General features: G+C 42.1%; 1 protein-coding gene across 1 annotated transcript; it reads left to right on the top strand.

Annotated features, from left to right (window-relative positions):
- The first annotated feature begins 6,462 nt into the window (after positions 1 to 6,462).
- LOC123505383 (protein PRRC2C-like) lies at positions 6,463 to 19,461 on the top strand. The gene is made up of 11 exons (XM_045256602.1): positions 6,463 to 6,525; positions 7,076 to 7,874; positions 8,222 to 8,328; positions 8,829 to 8,929; positions 9,565 to 9,701; positions 12,004 to 12,558; positions 13,755 to 13,920; positions 14,103 to 14,226; positions 15,202 to 15,340; positions 17,501 to 17,628; positions 19,101 to 19,461. Exons 1-11 carry the CDS (start codon positions 6,463 to 6,465, stop codon positions 19,311 to 19,313), a joined length of 2,532 nt encoding a protein of 843 aa, XP_045112537.1. The 3' UTR covers positions 19,314 to 19,461.
- The last annotated feature ends 782 nt before the right edge of the window (positions 19,462 to 20,243 follow it).

The raw sequence follows: 20,243 nt of genomic DNA, 5'->3' as shown, positions 1-20,243 counted from the left end.
AGGAGGCCCTGAAGGAACGTCTTGTCCTCTCAGGGTACAGACAAAACTGGTGTTGTCGTTGTCGTTGTTGTTGTTGCTGTTTTGTGATTTTGTTTTATTTCTGGATGTATAAAATGGTTACATAAGGGTTATTTCGAAGTTTTAAAGGTATAATAGATGTATACTTTGTTATCGTTCCCATGAAAATCAAGCAGTGATAGATTTAACAGCAACAGAATACAACACAGCACAACAACAATTGTAACAAAAACAATGACAACAACACGAACAACAACAACAATTGCCACTACTACCACCACACCATAGCAGTAATCCTCACTCAACACACACACACATACACACACACACACACACACACACACACACACACACACACACACACACACACACACACACAGACACACACACACACACGCACACGTACACACACACCATTAGGTAACAACAAAGACACATAATACACCACATAAAAACTTTACAAAACACAAAAAAGGTGACCCGCACGAGCTGACCACTTTTCACATCGTTGATATTATTAGTTGCACGAACACATTCACCCTTCACTCTTCACTCTTCACCCTTCAAACTTATCCCTTTCATGCTATACTCTTTCTGTAGCACACTCTCTTACTCCTCCTACTCACTCCTCACTCAAGGTACCGTCCTTCACTGCCTGCCTCCAGCGTCTCTCTCTCTCTCTCTCTCTCTCTTTCTCTCTAAACACCATATATCAGAGAAACCTCGCACTCTCTCTCCCATTCCATTAAAAAAATCTCCTTCATTATCATTACGTACTGCTTCCTACCTACCTACGTACATACAACACGTACACATACATGAAAGTAGACACAACACACACGTACATGCAGGGGTCTGTCTGTTCGTTCCTCTCTCTTTCTCTCTTCTTTTTTCTTTTCCTCTTCCTCTCACCAGACTAATCGCCTTTTTGATACTCTCTCCACCTGACGCGAAAAAGCACGGATTGAGTTATCGAAAACGAAGACGACGGTCGAGATGAAGAGATTCTCTGAAATTCCTTGGAGAAGAGAGGAAAGGAATGGACTTGTGATGCTACGAGGGGTGTCAGAGCTGCGGCAGACGAAGAGACGTAGTGAAAGAAGGTCTAAATGAAAGGAAGAGGGTAGGGTAATGAGAGGTGGAGGAGGGAGATGCGAGCCAGGAAGGAATATAAGGGGAGAGGGAGACTGGGAGAAGTGATTAAGGAAGGGAACTAAGGACAAACGTGATTAAAATAGGGATTAGGGTCGGGAAGAAAGGGGAAAAGAAACTGGAAGAACAATTCAAGGAAGAGAACTGAGAGAAAAGAGACGGGTGGTGATTGGGGAAAAGAGAAAAAGGAAACGAAAAACTGTGACATGAAGCTTAAAGTAGAGAATTAGAGAAGGAAAAGTGGAAAAGAGAGAGAGAGAGAGAGAGAGAGAGAGAGAGAGAGAGAGAGAGAGAGAGAGAGAGAGAGAGAGAGAGAGAGAGAGAGAGAGAGAGAGAGAGAGAGAGCCAATCGAAGAGCCCTTGTCCTCACTACAATGTATCTATTTTGCACACCCTTTCCCCTTCACACACACACACACACACACACACACACACACACACACACACACACACGTCAACGTCCAATGAACCGAAGAACACGGGTGAGTGATCGGCAGAAGTATCACCAGCGTTACTCCTTTGCTCCTTTGCCGCACCGAGACAAGCCACCAGAGGGCGCGATAATTAAAAGTCTGATCTTCCTTAAGGCTGAAAAGGAAAGTTTTTCGGTAGTGTTGGCTTAGTTGTATGGAGAAGAAAAGTGAGGACAGGTGTTTGGAAGGTGTGAAAATAATAAGGCAGGTGTGTGTGTATGTGTGTGTGACAGCAGCGATTCTTTGTATTAGGAAGCACCTGTTTACACATGCGTGGCTGGATAAGGTGATGATATATAAAGCGGCGTGCGAAAGCGAGAGGGATACAGCGCTACGACCACACCTTTACCGACTGTCCACTAAGCAACGTAAGGTAAGCATCACGACCTAAACGACTATTACCATCACCATTATCATCACCATCATCATCATCATCACCAGTCATCAGTTTCACAGTAGGAGAAACGTCATTTTTCTTTCATCAAATCTTGTCCAGTTTCAGTCTGTTAGCTTCACTGGTACCTTCACCTTATATTTTTCCCCACTCATAATTCTTCACTCTGTCGGCTGATTGTTTGCTCCAGACCCATTACTTGCTTTCTCTATTCCCTTTCCTCTTCCTTTACCATGTCCCGTTTATCAGTTATTTAATGCAATTGTTCATCTATTACTTTTTATTTTTTTTATTTTTTTTTTACAGCGTATCTTGAGTATAGAAATTTTTCCTTTAATTACTGTAAAAATATCCTTAACTTTTGTCAGTTCCTGAAGTCTCGATACGCTCTTGTCACACCCCCAGCAATACACCAAACACTGATTGATCCCTTCACTGGTATTCAACACATCTCACCTGAATCATTAACGTTTTTGAGACATCCTTTCCTGTTCAACCACCACCTCCTAGCATTGTCCTGCCAAAAGAATAGCAAAAATCATTCTTATTTTATCCTCTCAGTTATAAACATTCCATACATTGCTCCAAGTGGCGAGAATCGTTGCTGCATATCTTGGTAAAAAGGCTAATCGTCATCATAAGCCTCCTATTTTACAACAATACAAATATCTTTCCCTGCCAATCTTCTCCACTCATCTCTGCTACTCTGCTACTTAATAGTCTGTTGTATAGCATTCCGGTACAGTTTCAGATCTCATTTCACCTTATCCATTGCTTTAATTCCTCATTCATTCCGTCACCTCTTATTACTATCATTATTATTATTATTATTATTATTATTATTATTATTATTATTATTATTATTATTATTACTATTATCATTATCATTTTATTTTAACCATTTTTTTCAATGCAAGAGTTCGGTCAAGGGCAACAAAAAGTAAAAAAAAAAAAAGGCCCACTTTAATGGCAGCTCCCTTATATCTGGGGTGCTAGTGAGTTCTTGCTCGTTTATCATGTCCAATCCTCTTCACACTCCAACACTTCCTCGAGCCTCAAGGTGTCCGAGCCGTAAGTCAAAGGCGGCGGGATGCGTAGGGAAGGGAAAGTGAGTCAGCAAAGCAAAAGGGCTGAGCAACACTGCACACGGGGACGGCGATCGGTCGTGCGTTGATGGACTGCGTTGGTTAGCGGCTGAGTGTGCCGGTCGGTGGGTCCACGTCGATGCCTCAGCGTTTCGGGAAATACTGTACCGGAGGACAATGTAGTGTGGAGGCGCGGTCACGGCGGGAAAGGAACAGGATGGAAGGGAGAATAGGGTTGCGTGGAGAGTGACATTTAATCTCCAAAACGAAACGGGGTATTCGATTTCTCTCTCTCTCTCTCTCTCTCTCTCTCTCTCTGTCTGGTAATCTATGAATTAATATGCCCATCTGTCCACCTATCTACTTCATTTAAGAGGGAGGTTTCAAGATATTTATTCCTGTTTTTTGGCTAACCCTATCGGACCTGTAAGGGGACTGGCGACTCAATGGGCCTTTCCTTCTTCATTTATTTTTTGTTGCCCTTGGTCAGTTTTCCTCTCTTACTCGTACGTAGAAAGAAATATGTCTAACTGTGTTTTTATCTCTATATCTATTTCCCTCAACAGTAAAATAATTATTGAACTAATATGAGTGAAGGCTCTGCAACAAAATACGCAAAACACTGCTTCAGAATGCACACTTTGAGAGCCAGAATGATAGTATGAATGATTAATTTCTTCAGACCTTTACTCGATTCTATTATAGTTTTCATTTTGCACAGCTAAACAGCACAATCAAACAACACCACTATAACTAACAGCAAGTCACTAACTCTCACCACGGCATTCATAGCTCGGTATATTTATTGCTATGTTTGTGCACTTCTGACCCTAGGAGGAGGAGGAGGAGGAGGAGGAGGAGGAGGAGGAGGAGGAGGAGGAGGAGGAGGAGGAAGCCAAGGAGAAGCGGAAGGAGGTAGTGTTGACTGGTGGTGGTGTTGTTTGTGTGTGTGTGTGTGTGTGTGTGTGTGTGTGTGTGTGTGTGTGTGTGTGTGTGTGTGTGTGTGTGTGTGTCCCATCTTCCTGGAAAGGCACAAGGCAGCAAGATGGACTTTCCTATACGTCCCAGTGAATCCAGGAAAGCTCCCAGAGAGGCTTATTCACGAAGTACTGTGAGTCAATATGGGAATGGAACATGTATAGAACCAGGGAGGGTCGCGTCTCTCTCTCTCTCTCTCTCTCTCGTGTAATTTTACAGTAATTTTTAGCTTAAATTTCTATTTTCTCACTCAAGAGGATAAAAAATATGGGAGGAGGAAGATAAGAGGAAAAGAACAGTGAAATTATAACAACTGAAAAAGGAAAGAGGAAATCTTTTTTTTTTATTTTGTAATTTCTTGTGATTGAATCATGTCTGTCTGCTTGTCAGTCTGCCTGCTGGTCTTTTCTGTCTGATTATCTGTCTCTCACTACAGACACTACATAGTCTTGTTCAATTCAATCCCTACCAATCTTTCCTTCTCATTTCATCTCCAGTCTATTCTCTTTACTTTCCTGACTTCTTTCCCTTTCTTCTCCCTTCTTTTTCTACAACTTTCAAGCTAACATGCCTCTCTTAACTACCCATTTTACTTTCTCCCATCTCTCTTTTCCCCTTTCACTTCCCTCTGTCTCTCTCCCAGCCCTTCTTCTCTCTCTCTCTCTCTCTCTCTCTCTCTCTCTCTCTCTCTCTCTCCTCTCTCTCTTTCCCCGTCAGTACAGTTAATGGACGAGGAGGAAGGAAGTTGCTCCATCTATTCTCCCTGCCACGTCTCGCCCTTAAAGCGGAGGCGTGGGTGCGCAGACATCCTAACCCAATGAGGCGAATCCTAAACTTATCCAACTGGAGCTAATGAAACTGTATTCACTTAACTTAATGTATATCAAGTCAAACGTGCTAATTCCCGCCTCGCTATAATTGATGTGGAGGAGGAGGAGGAGGAGGAGGAGGAGGAGGAGAATGTAGAGATGAGGAATAAAAGGGAATTACTTGGAGAGGATAGATGGAAAGGGAAAGATAATGAAAGATGAAAGGAAAGGAAAAGGAACACTAAGTGAGGATGAAGGAGGAAAAGGAGTATGTAGAAGGAAGGAGAGTAAAGAAGATAAGAAGGAAGAGGTAGGTCAAAAAGAAGAAAAAAGAAAATGACGAAAGGAATAAGAAGGAATGGGAAAGAGAGAAAGTGGTGAACAATGAAGGAACGGTGAATACAAAGGAATACAAAGTAAAGGAATGTGGTAGTTGTCCTTAAGCAGGGGTAGCATGGATACACCTGAGTCCATTATGAACGTGTATTTAATAGTATCACAAGACACAACAGGTATAGCCGAGCAAACGAGAGGCTGAGGCGTACACGTGTCACTTGAGGCGGCAGCCGAGCGAGAATTGAGGGGAAGACGTGACGTCACCTCAAGCCAGCCAAACTGATTCTATAAATAGAATGTTTTACAGAAAACGGAGCACAGGCAGTACATAAAGGACATACTAACATAGGAATACAGAGGAAAGGAACAAAAAAGAAAGAACAAACAGCAACAACCCTTCAGGGCCTAACAAAGCTGTCTGTGCGACTGTGCTGTCACTGCAGGAATATATCAGAGAATCAAATGCCAAAAAGGAAAAGTTTGTAATGAAAATATGAAAAACTAGATACAAAATTCCTTATCTGAAAGTTGTAGCAATTTCAAAATAAATGCCAAAAACTCATAAGGCCTAAATAAAAAAATGTGAACACAGCTTTGTTTAGTACATCTTAGAGAATCAAATGTGAAAAGAAGGAATTTGTAGCGAAAACCATGACAACTACATACAGTTTTCCTTATCTTAGAATAAGGAAAAAAGAGGAGGAGGAAGAGGAGGAATGAAGGAGAAGGAAGAGGAGGAAAAGGAGGAGGAGGAGGAGGAGGAGGAGGAGGAGGAGGAGGAGGTTTGGAAACGGAATGATGATGAGGAGGAAGCGTTGGGGAAGAAAAAACAAACAAAAGATAAACACGAGAGCTGAAGGGGAATGGAAGATGACAGAAGGGAAGGAGATGATAAAAGAGAAGTGTACACACACACACACACACACACACACAGAGAGAGAGAGAGAGAGAGAGAGAGAGAGAGAGAGAGAGAGAGAGAGAGAGAGAGCAGAAAATACAAAAGTGAGACAGTACCGGGAAGAGGAGTAGTAATATGGAATTGTGTTGTGGAAGGTGAAGGGACGTGGTGAAGCAGTACAAAAGGGCGCTTGGTGGTTTGATAATGTATAGGTAAGGGGAGGTGGTTACAAAGAGGGCGCGAGGGAGGGAGTGAGGGAATGAATAACGCGCGAACAAAGAGGTTATAAGTCACTCCTTCCAGCACAGGTGTGGCAGCCATGAGACTAACACCTGCACTGCTAATGGCTGCTGCTGCGGTGATCTCCATCGTCACCATCCAGGTAGGAACATGAATAATCTCATCCAAAATAACCTCCAACCTAAAATGATATATAACGTAACGTATCCTAACGTAACGTAACGTAATGTATCTTCACCTGACCTGACCTGACCTAACGTAACCTAACCTAACCTAAGCTAACCTAACCCAACCCAACCCAAACTGACCTCATTTAGCTCAACCTCACATCACCTCGCTTAACCTAACCTCGCCTGACCTCCTACCTAAAATGATATATCACGCAACGTAACTTAATTTAATCTAGCAATACAAAGAAAAAAGGAAAATGCGCACACAAAAAAATGTCACGTAATTTATTAAACAAAGTAACGAATAAAGTATGAAAAAAATGGAAAACTTAAATAAAAATGCAAATAAAAGAAAGAATACAAACAAAATAACGAAAAATCCTAAATTAGACAACTCAATAAACAAACCACGAATGAAGAATAACAAACACCGCCAAATAAAACGCAAGACGAAAATAATCAAAAGCTCACAATAACACACTCTACAATAGGTAACTCAGCCAATACGTTCCTTCCCAACAGGCGGAGATGAACAATATAGAGCAAGACTCTGGTGTCCAAAATTTTATCAGCGGAGGGGGCGAAAGAGGAGGTCGTATGGAAGACTTAAAGGAACACGAACAAGAAAGAGATGCCGAAAGTGACAGACATCACACTCTTAGAGACACGCGAGGAGGGAGACTGAATCGAGGCGTGAAGAGAGGACGAGACGAGGAGGTGAATGACGACGAGAACGAGAGGAGAGATAACGTGAGAGATAAGAAAAAGAAGCAGAAGCAAGATGGAATAGAAAGGAAAAAGAAGAAAACTGAAAAGAAGAAAGAAAGAACAGGAAGAAAAACCAAGAAAGCTTCAAAACAAGAAAAGGAGAGGGAAAGAATAATGCCAAAGCAGAGGAAGAATAAAACTAAAGGTGGGAAAAAGAGGGAAATGGAAGAACTGCTGGAAACGAAGAAAGGGAAAAACAGAAGACCAAAAAAGTGGGATGAAATAGACCAGATTAAGGACGCTGGAAAGAAAAGGAGAACGAAGAAGATAAGGAAGAAGGGATGGCTGGAAGAAGACTCAGATGGACCGGAGGGGAAGAAAGAGAATAGAGGGAATATAGAAAATCAACCACGGAAACGGAAGAACGGCGAGAAAAGAAAATGGAAAAAGGTACAAAGGAAACTAAAAAACAACAGCGCGAAAGGAGACAAGGGAAAAAAGTACAAGGAAGTGAGGAAGAAACAGGATGGCAAAGGATCAGGCAAAAAACCACAGAAACAAACCGAAGAGAAAGAGTCGCCTGTTGTATTTGAAAATGAGTTTGTAAATGGAGGTGAGTTTGAGCCAGAATTACTTACGTGCATACTTTGTGCTTTCTTTTGTTTATGCATAGATTTGTCTTTTGTCTCTGTCTGTTTCTGTTTGTCTCGGTGTGTTTTTTTTTTTATTCTGTATTGTTATTTGTTTATCTTTGTGTTCTCGTGTGTGTGTGTGTGTGTGTGTGTGTGTGTATCAGAAATTCTCTCTCTCTCTTTCTCTCTCTCTCTGTGTGTGTGTGTGTGTGTGTGTGTGTGTGTGTTAGGAGCAGGATGACGACATGACAACTCAGACTGTTACCATGACGACCCTATGAACGAACCAGCACGTGCCCGTAATAATGATTCAACTCTCCCGCCCTAGTCGTGATGGATCTGTGCGGCACCTCCACCACCCTGAGCTACGGGGAGAGCATTGCCTTTTTCTCCACCAACGATGGTTCCAGGGTGAAGTGCAAGGCCACAGTCAAGGTAAGCTAATGTTCTCCCTAAAGTTAGAATGGAAAAAAAAAATAATACTGGCAATGTACTGGGAAATAATAATGTTGGGAAATAATAATGCTGGGAAATAATATTGCTGGTTCCAGGGTGAAGTGCAGGGCCAGAGTTAAGGTTAGCCAATGTTCTCCCTAATTGTAGAAATGGAGAGAAATAATGCTTACAATGTGGTGGGAAATGATAATGCTGGGAAATAAGAATGCTGGTTCCAAGGTAAGCCAATGTTCTCCCTTAAGTAGGAATGGAGAGAAATAATGCTGGCAATGTACTGGGAAATACTCAAGGTAGGTCGACGCTAAGGTGGAGAAAAAGAAAGACAAATAAATAAAGCTGGTGTATCGAAGGATAGTCATATCACTGTTACTTATTATGTACATTGAGCAGAGTGTGGTGGTGCAACAAGTGTCTGGTCACGCAAAGGTAGTAAAAAAATAATGAAGGGAACAATGTAGTAACGAGCAATTCACCTACAGAGTCCTGAAGGCACATCGCTGCTCGTGTCGTTCCCTCAGTTCAACCTAAACACCGATGGCTGCAGGGCTGAGAAGGTCTTGCTCAAGGCCAAAGGAAAAAAGTATGTGGATGCAAATAAAATGGGAAAATGAGTGAATAAAAGCCTCACATAATTACTCAGGCAGGTGAATAAGTGAATCCTAACAACAAATGACAAAAAAGAAGTATGTGGATGCAAACAAGTTGTCAAAATGAATGAATAATCGCATCATATAATTACTCAGGCAGGTGAATAAGTGAATACTAAAAAAAAAATGGCAAAAATAAATATAGTAAGACTCATTCCCAAAATTAATCTACATTGGTTTTCCTTAACAAGTAATTTAATAGATTTGAACATCACTTCTTGCTTTCGATGAATGCTATAATTCAAGACTTCCAAAACTTCCTTATAAATTCAAGAGTTTCGATTCTCTATTTCCTTGGATATTTTGATGTTTCTTATTTTTTTTCCCCACATCGCAATTACTATCCATGATGTCATAAGCTAGAGAATGGTGGGTAGGGGGATGCCTTTTTCTATACTATCCTACCAAAGAACAACCGTAATAGATCCAGAAGTTCTATTACTGTCTGGCTGGTTTATGTAATCCTACGCAATCAAGAAAATATTAATGTCTCGTTAGTCTATGTAATCCAGAAGCTGTTATTGTCTGGTTGGTCTATGTAATTAATTCTTTGTGGCTTCCTCGCCAGGATGAATTTGTGCTCCCAGGACAATCCCTCTAGTGATCTCTTTGAAGCCAACTCCCTCAAGATGGTGTACAAGCGGGCCAGGCTGGGCAGCAGGGATTGTTCGGGAGGCTTTATATGTGTCGTCAGGGTCATAGGAGGTGAGTTCTCTACAATAGTCATACATAGAAGCATACACACATACATAACACTGATACATAGATACGTACTTCCATATATTTGATTACAAGGTTACTATGTATGTGTGCCGTCAGACGCGTGGGAGTTCAACTATTAATCATCTGTCTAATCATGAGGTAATTCTACAAATAAGATTGAAATTGAGATGCTATTAACACACACCAACACAAACTCATCCATCCACCCACATACACACACACACACACACACACACACACACACACACACACACACACACACACACACACACACACACACGCACACTTGCAGTTCTATAACTAACAGATAGCCAGAACGATTTAAGATACATAATCCTAACACTACCTATACCTACAGTACTTTACAGTGATATGGCGGTGGAGATGGAACTTATGGTGGTGGAGGTGAAGGTGGTGATGGTGGTGGTAATGGTGTTGGTAGCGGTGGTGATGGTGGTGATGGTGGTGATGGTGGTGGTGGTGGAGGTGGATGGAAGGGACCAAGGTGTTGAGGTCCAGGTAGAAATTAGAGGCGCCACAGCTGCCGTGTCGTGGCTAGGCAAATTTCCCAGTTAGTGACGCAATTTGGCGGGTTTAGCAAGGCTGAGTGAGGCTAAGACAAAAATTAGGCAGCCAGATCCCCACCCTTGCTGCCTCGACATTATTACCGGCTCGTGAAAAAGACCAACATGTTTCAATTTCCGTGACATGATTAGCGACACGTCAAGGTGAGACAAGTGACGGCACGTGACAGGTGGAGGCTGACAAGGGAGAGGTGACATGTGTAGGCTTGGGACATGTGGACGATGACATGATAAGTAAAATAGAAGCCACACGAGGCAAGTAAAGACAGATGGAAGGTGATATGAAACAGGTAATAAAGACAGGTGAGAAAGGAGAGACAGATGAGAAGATATGTAACGGATGATAAATAACAAGACATTTGGCAGATGAGGACAGGTAACAGGTAACTGATGAGAGTTAAGAGAGAGATGAGATAGGTAACAAACACAACAAGGGAGACAGGTGAGATAGATTATACATTTGATAGATGACGGAACAGGTAACGAGTAACAGATGGGACGGGTAAGAGATGGGTACAGGTAACAGGTGATGTAGGTAATGAGTGAGACAGGTAACAGGTGACAGGGTGACAAGAGACAACAAACATGCATGAAATTCTCCCTCACGTTCCTGTAAAATGACCAGCAATTTGCTAATTAGGCCAAAACAATGACGTCAGCAGGTATTTTTTACAATGTTAATAGTTAAAATATAGTCCTTTCATGGAGGAAAAATATATGAAAAAAAACCTGAACCACAGAGGAGGAAGGGAAGGGACTGTGGGGCGGGTGGTGAGGGAAGAGGGAGAGGAGGGAAGGGGAGGGAGGAACAACGCAGCGGTAAAAAAAAAAAAAAATGAAGCATCAAAAAGTATTAATTTTCACCGCGAATTTACGTATTATTTTTTTTAACACAAACAAGGGAGCGAGTCTGTTATTAGCGGATGGACGAATTATTATAACCCGCGGCGATGGCGACCTTCCGCTGGCCAGGCAGACATACAGACACAGACACACAGACAGACAGACACACGGTCATGCACGCCATGGAACCTTTGGGACGGAAAAGTAAGTGTATTCTCCCTAATCTATCACTTAGTTGCCTAGTCTTGTCCGTAATCCGCCTCCCTTTTCCTCTTCTTGTTCTGTTATCGTCTTAACCCCTTCAGTACCATGACGTGTTTCCATGTTCATTCTGGTTACAATTTGGTAATTCTATACAGCTTCAGATATTTATGTTTGGATTAGAGTAATAAATAATCTGGCCAATTAATCTTCTGACCTCCATAGACCCTTCCTAATGCAAATAAAATCACCTAATCACACTCAAATCTCAAGGCAAAAATGTTCCCTCTCTTCTTGCTCTCTCTCCTGTCCCTCTTTCTCTCACTTTCTCTCCAGTCCCTCCTACTCTCATCCTGCTATCTTCTTACTTTTGTTCCCTTCTCTTCTTTTCTCTCATCCTTTTCACTGTCGTTCCCATCTTTAATCCTGTCCCATATCGCCTTTTCTCCTCGCTAAATTCCTAATCTCATCTTGCAAGCTCCCCACACCGTCAGCTCTTGTCCTTTAGTCTTATCTTGGCTCCCTTCCCATTCCCACCATTGTTCCTCTGCCCAGCCTCGTCTTCAGCTGTCTTCTCCTTTTCTTTCTTTTCCCTCCATGTACAAAGAATCCAAATTTTTGTCTCATTTTTACGTGTTTTTATTTTCTTTCTACAGATCCTCCGACTACCACGCCCGCTCCGACCACTGCGCCACCACCTACCACTGTTCCTGTGACTACGATTCCTGTAACCACTCCTGCTCCAACCACTCCTCCACCCACAACGCCACCACCTACTACCCCTGCGCCTACTACTCCTCCACCTACCACTCCTGCCCCTACCACTCCTCCACCTACTACCTCTGCTCCTTCCACTCCTGCTCCTACCACTCCTGCTCCTACCACTCCTGCTCCAACCACTCCTCCACCCACAACGCCACCACCTACTACCCCTGCGCCTACTACTCCCCCACCTACCACTCCTGCCCCTACCACTCCTCCACCTACTACCTCTGCTCCTTCCACTCCTGCTCCTACCACTCCTGCTCCTACCACTCCTGCTCCTACCACTCCTGTTCCTACTACTCCTACTCCTATTACTCCTCCACCTACTACCTCTGCTCCTACCACTCCTGCTCCTGTTACTCCTCCACCTACTACTACAATCCAGCCACCAACAACAACTATTCCTACTGTCACCTCCACGACTGAGTGTCCACGTCTTTACTGCGGTGGGTAATCTCTCTCTCTCTCTCTCTCTCTCTGTCTCTCTCTCTGACGGTGAACCAACGAACAATGAGGATCAGGTTACCACTTTCCTTTTTCCTCTTCCTTGATTATATTCTCTTCCTCTTCAACCTTCACCTCCGCTTCTGCCTCCTCCTTCACCTCTTCCTCTTTATTGATCTTCGCTTCCTCCATTTCTCCATGCCTCGCCTTACGTGTAGATAGTGTAGCACAAGATCCTCATCACCAAATTTCATACTTTTCTCTAGTCCGACCCAACTGCCATACACGATATCCTTCTCGAATAGTAGTGGTAATGGCAGTGGTAATAGAAGCAGCAGCAGCAGCAGCAACGGTAGTAATAGTAGTAGTAGTAGTAGTAGTAGTAGTAGTAGTAATAGTAGTGGTAATATTTATAATTATGCCTCTTTGGGGGGTTTGGTTACCTAAAAGTTTAGTTACTAAAATAAATCCAAAAGATTAAATGAAAAATTATTTGCTTTTTAAATAGATAAAAGAAAATGTGGAAGGACAGAATATGAGCACTTCCAGAACAAACTTTGTGGAAAATAAAGTTGTTGAAACAAGAAGGAAAAACAAAGTTTTGACATATAACACAAACATCTAAAAATTGCTTCTTTTGGTCACCATGAAATCAATATTACAAAAATTTACTTACCACAGAAAAATCTTAAGAGTCAGATCCTCAAATAGATAGACCGCCCAGTCACAATCTGAAAGAAGGTAAAACAAATCATTATAGGACTTTCTGAATGTGCTACAAGTCTTAACTTTTAACTCCTTCAGTACCTTGACGCGTCTTTATATCAATTCCGCTTACTATTTGGTGATTTTATACAGTTTATATTCAGAAACTTAAGTAAGGATTAAAACAGTGAAGACTCTGGCCATTAATCTGACCTCCAAAGACTCTTTTTAATGTAAATAAAATCGTTTAATCACACCCAAAACTCAAAGTAGAAATGCATCGCAGTACTGAAGAGAGTTTAATAAATAGTTTGGCTGGATGACAGAAATTCAGCAGACTCGTGTATGGATGTAATAGAACAGATAACCAACATAAAAAATAAAAGAATGATCAAGAGTAATCATTAAAGGCGAGAGCATTTTCCCAATAGAAACTCCTCACAAATTCTATACAATCAATTTACGATCCTGCACCGTATCATGTGTCTTGCAGACGAGTGTGGCATCGCTCCAATCTCCGTCAAGGAGAACAGGATCGTGAACGGCACTGACGCCACGCTGGGAGAGTACCCCTACCAGGTCAGCGTGGGCGGGTTCTGCGGTGGCTCTCTCATCAAGGCAGAGTGGGTGCTGACGGCCGCTCACTGCTTCGACGGGAGGTGTGTGTGTGTGTGTGTGTGTGTGTGTGTGTGTGTGTGTGTGTGTGTGTGTGTGTGTGTGTGTTGATACTTGGATACCTTACTATAACATCTATTTTTTTGTAATGGGGGTAATCACATATCCTACAGCAGACTTTATTTTCCCACCATTCTGTACACATTCCCTTCCCTTGTGGCTGCAGCGAGAACCCTGCTAGTCTCACCCTTTCCCTCGGCATGCTGAACATCGCCAGCCCAGCCTCCGACGTGGTAACCCTCACAGCCAAGGCTATTATACGACACGAGAACTTCAATCAATTTACTTTCGTGAGTCTCACCTGTGTGTGTGTGTGTGTGTGTGTGTGTGTGTGTGTGTGTGTGTGTGTGTGTGTGTGTGTGTGTGTAATTCGCCATTACAGTCGTCTGCTGCTCACCCAGCCAGTCTTTCCCATTAATGAGCGAACTCAGAGCTCATAGACCGATCTTCGGGTAGGACTGAGACCACAACACACTCCACACACCGGGAAAGCGAGGCCACAACCCCTCGAGTTACATCCCGTACCTATTTACTGCTAGGTGAACAGGGGCTACACATTAAGAGGCTTGCCCATTTGCCTTGCGCTTCCCGGGACTCTAATCCGGGCCCTCTAGATTGTGAGTTAAGCGTGCTAACCACTACACTACGCGGTGTGTAGTGTGTGTGTGTGTGTGTGTGTGTGTGTGTGTGTGTGTGTGTGTGTGTGTGTGTGTGTGTGTGTGTGTCCTTTACTTTCATGTACAAGAAACACTAACAATACTTCAGCAAATTTTCTACAAACCGCTGCGATCACCACCACCAGCACCACCACTATCAACGTCACTATCACGTCGTACACTGCCATTGTCACTATCACGCTGTCTAATGATTCTTGCTGGTGAAAGAAAAAGAAATACGTGTATGTATAATACCATACGAGAGGTTTTTTTCTTTTACTTACTTATTCTCGGAGGCACACATCTTTTACTTCCAGTCTCGTTTTAGGTTAATAGAAACTACTCCCTCAAGGCCACAGCAACACGTGAATGAAGGCCAATTAGCGAGAAAGATGTATTCGTTCCGTACATTTCAATTAAAAAAACAAGAATATTTGACCTTTTTTTTTCTCACTTCACATCTAAAAGTTACAAATATATATTTTTTTCGCCTTCCAAATCCAATCGTTATCTATATATTTTCACGCCGACGAGGAGCGGAATATACCGTTAGATATCTGCCTTACCACACTATTTTCCCAACTCCTCTTTCAATTTTCTCTTCGTCAGGCCAACGACATTGCGGTCATCCAGCTGTCCTCGCCCGTCACCTTCACGGACAAGATCAAACCCATATGTCTGCCTCAGGCCGAAGACATTCGCTTTGGAGAGAAGGCGGTGGTCACTGGATGGGGCACCAGGGAGTTTGGTAAGACTGTCCACAGAGCACCACATATTTCTCTCTCTCTCTCTCTCTCTCTCTCTCTCTCTCTCTCTCTCTCTCTCTCTCTCCAGCGAACGCACATGAAACAGTATCATCAGCTTTTCCATCCGAATACTAGTTTAGATTGAGTTCAGTTAGGTTTAGCTACATTTAATTCACCTACTGAAAAAAAATCTTCCTTTGTATTGTGTCAAGATTCGAAAAAAATGCATAGTATTTCTGCTCACAAACCAATAGTCACCGTTTCAAAATTCTTATTCTAGGATTACTTCCAACCCCAACCGTATGCACTGCTAACGCTTACGGGAGGAACAGGAAAACATAGACAACACAGCACAAGCCTCACTGCACTTTACTCCTATTCATGCTTAGTGACAGGGAGGCAAGGTCGAGGGTTGGAGGACTCTGACCGGAGGGGAACAGGGAGGAAGAGGGACCGGAGGGTGATGTAGTAAAGGAGGAGAAAGAGAGGAGGATCGGGGAAGAGGGTGACGAGGGATGGGAGGAGTAAGGGAGCTAATTGGTGAGGAAGTTAATACAAAAATGTTAGAATCCAATACTCCAGTTAAAATGATGTGGCTTACCTCGCTACTATAGTTGTTTCCATCAGTAAATAGAAGCCATAGATATTAACTATACTTATCTGTTCAACTGTCTGTCTACTTGGTCACATGTCATCAGGTAACGCAAGAGATAATTATGTATGATCTTATTCACTTTATCATACATACTTCATTGTCAATAAAGAAGCAGCTATTTTTTTTATGTAAGAGAGGAGGATTGGTCAAGGGCGACAAAGATATAAAGAAAAAGGCCCACTCAGTTGCCAGTCAGTTGCCAGTTGTCAAAGTCGCACTGAGGGAAGGAGGTCTGGGGGTACAAACTGAGGATGAATGACAGAAATGACACTGCCCGGACCTGTGGGGAATGGGAGCAACAGAGGGACAAAACAAGATATAATGGATAGAAACAACATAAAATAGGGACAACTTTTGACACTACAGTAAAAAGTACAAAGACGAAAACCCAAAACACACGAGACGCACTCCCCAAAGATTAGCCCATTCATACTTATCACCATAACTCTACATTATACAAGAAAGGCGCACATCCACCCAATTAGTGAGGCAGCTTCTTTGAATAAGTGAACAGGAGGGAACACAAAAGAACGAGTAGCTGTGATTTATTAGTCGGCTTCTCTAGAAAAGTGAGCAAAAAAGAACGCAAAGGAAGAAGTGATTTATTATTATTATTTTTTTTTTTACGGTAAGGCCTATAGCGCCAGTAGGCACACTTGAAGAGTACTTACGAAGCGCTGTTCAGCTTCCGCCCATTAGTGGCGCAGGCAATTTTATTTATAGTGGTATCTATATGAGGGCCCATATCACCACCCAAGCTCATCTTGGGTGTAACCACCTAGAACCTAGGTATCATGGTGACATGTAGGTAACTTTAAACCACTCGCCAAATGGCAAAGGGTTTTAAGGCTGTACGTGGTGGGATTCGACCTACGCATGGACGTCTGCCCGATCCCACGCTCGCCACCTTATCCACTGCGCCACCGCCAATGCATCAAAATAAGGGAGAGTCAAACAACAAGATTATATAAGCAGGAGAGCAGAAAGGAACATAAAGGAAAGATAAATCAAAGAGACTAATTAGACCTCAGTATATAGGATAACGTGGGGAAGTAAAACTACAAGACAGCCACTCATCTACTCAGTTAGTCATTCAGTTTCTCTAAATAAGTGAGGACAAATGAACTCAAAGGAAGGAATGCAAAGGATTGACCAACTGATACTTCGACAAGGACACATACAGACACACACACACACACACACACACACACACACACACACACACACACACACACACACAAAAAAAAAAGTAGTACATATTCATACTACGTATTCACAAAGTTATATTTTCACAACTCCAGTTAAAAGAAGTTGCCTTGGCGTTGTTACTTTCTTGTTTTAATGCACTTTTCCTAAAACAATAAACATATGGCTTGTCACAGCTTCTTCGATATCTTTTTAAACACACACACACACACACACACACACACACACACACACACACACACACACACACACTATAACCACCTCCACCTCTCTCCCTAACGCCAGTCATTAACGTCCACAGGCACTACGAACTTCCCATCCATTCTGCAGGAAGTGGCTCTTGAAGTGACGAATGATACCTTCTGTTCCTCCTTCGGTGACACGAGCGTCTCCCTCTGCGCCTACACGCCCTTCAAAGACTCCTGCCAGGTGAGTCAAAGAAACATGGAAATAAAGGAAGCCGCATTAGGACTAAACATATGAAATACCTCTCTCTATTTCCACACTTCATTCACATCTATTAATTTGTCTAATCTTTTAAAGGTCCCTAATGACTCACCAAAGACAGTCTGACTACTGAGCCGCCCTCCACTTATTTTCTGTCTTCCACTCTCACCATCCGATATTACTTCATACAATTAATTGATGCCACCTCTTGTCTTTCCCTCATCCCTCGCCTTTCACTGACACCATGACACCACTTCATGTTACCTGACACTATTACTTGACACCAACTCACGCTTTCTCACGTTTACAATAGGGGATACTTCGAGCTGTGAGACAAATTAATTATCACACAAGTTTATGAATAGTACATACATAGCAAGGACCAGCAGAATACAAAACCTCGTAATAAAACTGTTCCTATCTATAGACAGACTGGAAGAAAGACTGCTGATTATATGGGCCGTTACAGTAAAACCTTTTGTTCGTTTCTTTGCAAATAAGCAGCAGCATGTTTATTAATTACAACGTTCACTTTTTAACGCGTCACAGAAGCTTCATATTAAGCTGTCAAGATGATAAATACGCCATGGCCCATACAGAACTCTATTCACATTACTCTGACGGACAGGCCACGCCCCTCTGCACTATAGCCACCAATCATGTACATAATCCCACGCTGGGCCATTACTCACAGGCTGGTTGAATGAGGGAGGGCAGGGCCAACCATCTCGGGGCCAAACACATCTACAGAGAAGAGGGACACAAACCAAACACAAATCATCGATCAGAATAAAGAAACTGTGGCAATTATGATCTATTTGTCAGTTTATTGGTGCTTTTACATTTTTTTTTATTGTAACGACATATATTTATATTCATGGACTATCATTTTGTTTATCTAGGCCGAATAGACTTTAGCCGAGTCTTTTAGTTTGTTTGCTCAATAGAAAATAAATGTATATATCGATTAATTGAAAAAAAAATATTGTTAGATTTCATAGTTGATAACAAAGAATCAACCAGCTGTAAACAAAATGATCCAGCTACTTTTTCCAGTCTGCAAGAATAACAATACCACAAGAGAAAAAAACAATAATACTTAAACTTCCCAGAACGTAGGAGGAAAAAAGAAAAGGATGGGATAATAACAGCAAGACGGAAAAGATGAAAAAGAAGACACTCAAGGAATATACACGTTTGGAAACTGATATAACTAAAAACAAAAAATCAACTTTTACACTAAAAACCTAAATTACTCACCACCTTTCATTATCTCTTCTGACAACACACAAAAGCCACGTCTCACCATATCATTCCAAACCTTTCCTTTAAACACCACACAACAGCCACGCGCACCACTGATCACCATTTTCTCACCATTTCTTTTAATTTCTCCTTCTAATAACACACGACAGCCACGCGTACTACTTATTAACGTCCCTAAATTCTCTCAGGGTGACAGCGGCGGCCCTCTAGCGGTGCGGGCTTGCAATGGCGAGGGCAGGTGGGTTGTGCTGGGCATCGTGAGTTACGGGGTGGAGTGCGCCAAGATTGGGTTTCCCAGGAGTGTACACCAGAGTGCCCAATTACGTCAACTGGATCTCCGAGAAGACTGGCGGCACCTCTTGCACCTGAGTTCACCTGTGACTCATTGCTCTTTCACCTGAGACTCCTATTGGTGTTTAATTTATGGTTTGTCTTGTTTTGTGCTTTTTTTCTTGCTTTCTCTTTACGAAACAACAAGTAGTTTCTTATTTTCCTTATCATATATCTCTAACCTCTTCAATACTGGGACACATTTTCACTTTGAGATTTGTGCACTATTAGGCCATTTTATTGACATTAGGAAAGGTCTATGGAAGTCAGAAGATTAATGGCCACTGTCTTGACTATTCTAATCATCCACATAAGTTTCTGAAATTGTATAAAATCACCAGATAGTAAACAGAATGAATATGGAAACGCGTCATGGTACTGAAGGTGTTAAACATTTTTCTATATCCGTGTTTTCCTCTTTATTTTATTTTTTTCCCTGTTTATGGTTCATGTGTTTATCTTTTCGAGAGATTAGAGAGCAGCCTTAACATTAAAAAGATGAAGATAATTTCGAGTTTATTTTATTTCTTTTAGTTTCGTGTCATTTTTTTGTGTTAGTTAGGAAATTTAATGTGTGTGTGTGTGTGTGTGTGTGTGTGTGTGTGTGTGTGTGTGTGTGTGTGTGTGTGTGTGTGTGTGTGTGTGTGTGTGTGTGTGTGTGTGTGTGTGTGTGTGTGTGTGTATTATCCTTCGCACAGTACCATTCAGTACAAAAAGTAACAACACAACCTATGTAATTAAGCATTCGTATATTTTTCCCCTAAGTTTTTGCCTCGAACACAACGTTTCGTATATTTATTCATTGATTCATATCCAGCGAGATTTGATTAAAAAGAAAACGGTAAATTAAACTCTCCCTGGAAACAAGATATGGATTTCAGAACATTTGATGACCACATATTTTTTTTCATCTACATATTCCTGTCTCTTCTTTCACTGCTGGTTTTTTTTTTTTTTTCTTTTTCATTTCTAGGAATTGTACTTATGAATGAATGGACTTT

The sequence above is a fragment of the Portunus trituberculatus genome, chromosome 18 (genome assembly GCF_017591435.1).
Source record: "Portunus trituberculatus isolate SZX2019 chromosome 18, ASM1759143v1, whole genome shotgun sequence".
NCBI lineage: Eukaryota > Metazoa > Arthropoda > Malacostraca > Decapoda > Portunidae > Portunus > Portunus trituberculatus.
This window is presented reverse-complemented; position numbering and strand designations above follow the sequence as displayed.

Coding starts and splice junctions, on each gene's coding strand:
- LOC123505383 (XM_045256602.1), top strand. CDS start 6,463: ATGAGACTAACACCTGCACTGCTAATGGCTGCTGCTGCGGTGATCTCC. Junction 7,875..8,221: donor AAATGAGTTTGTAAATGGAG/GTGAGTTTGAGC, acceptor CTCCCGCCCTAG/TCGTGATGGATCTGTGCGGC. Junction 12,559..13,754: donor GTGTCCACGTCTTTACTGCG/GTGGGTAATCTC, acceptor TGTGTCTTGCAG/ACGAGTGTGGCATCGCTCCA.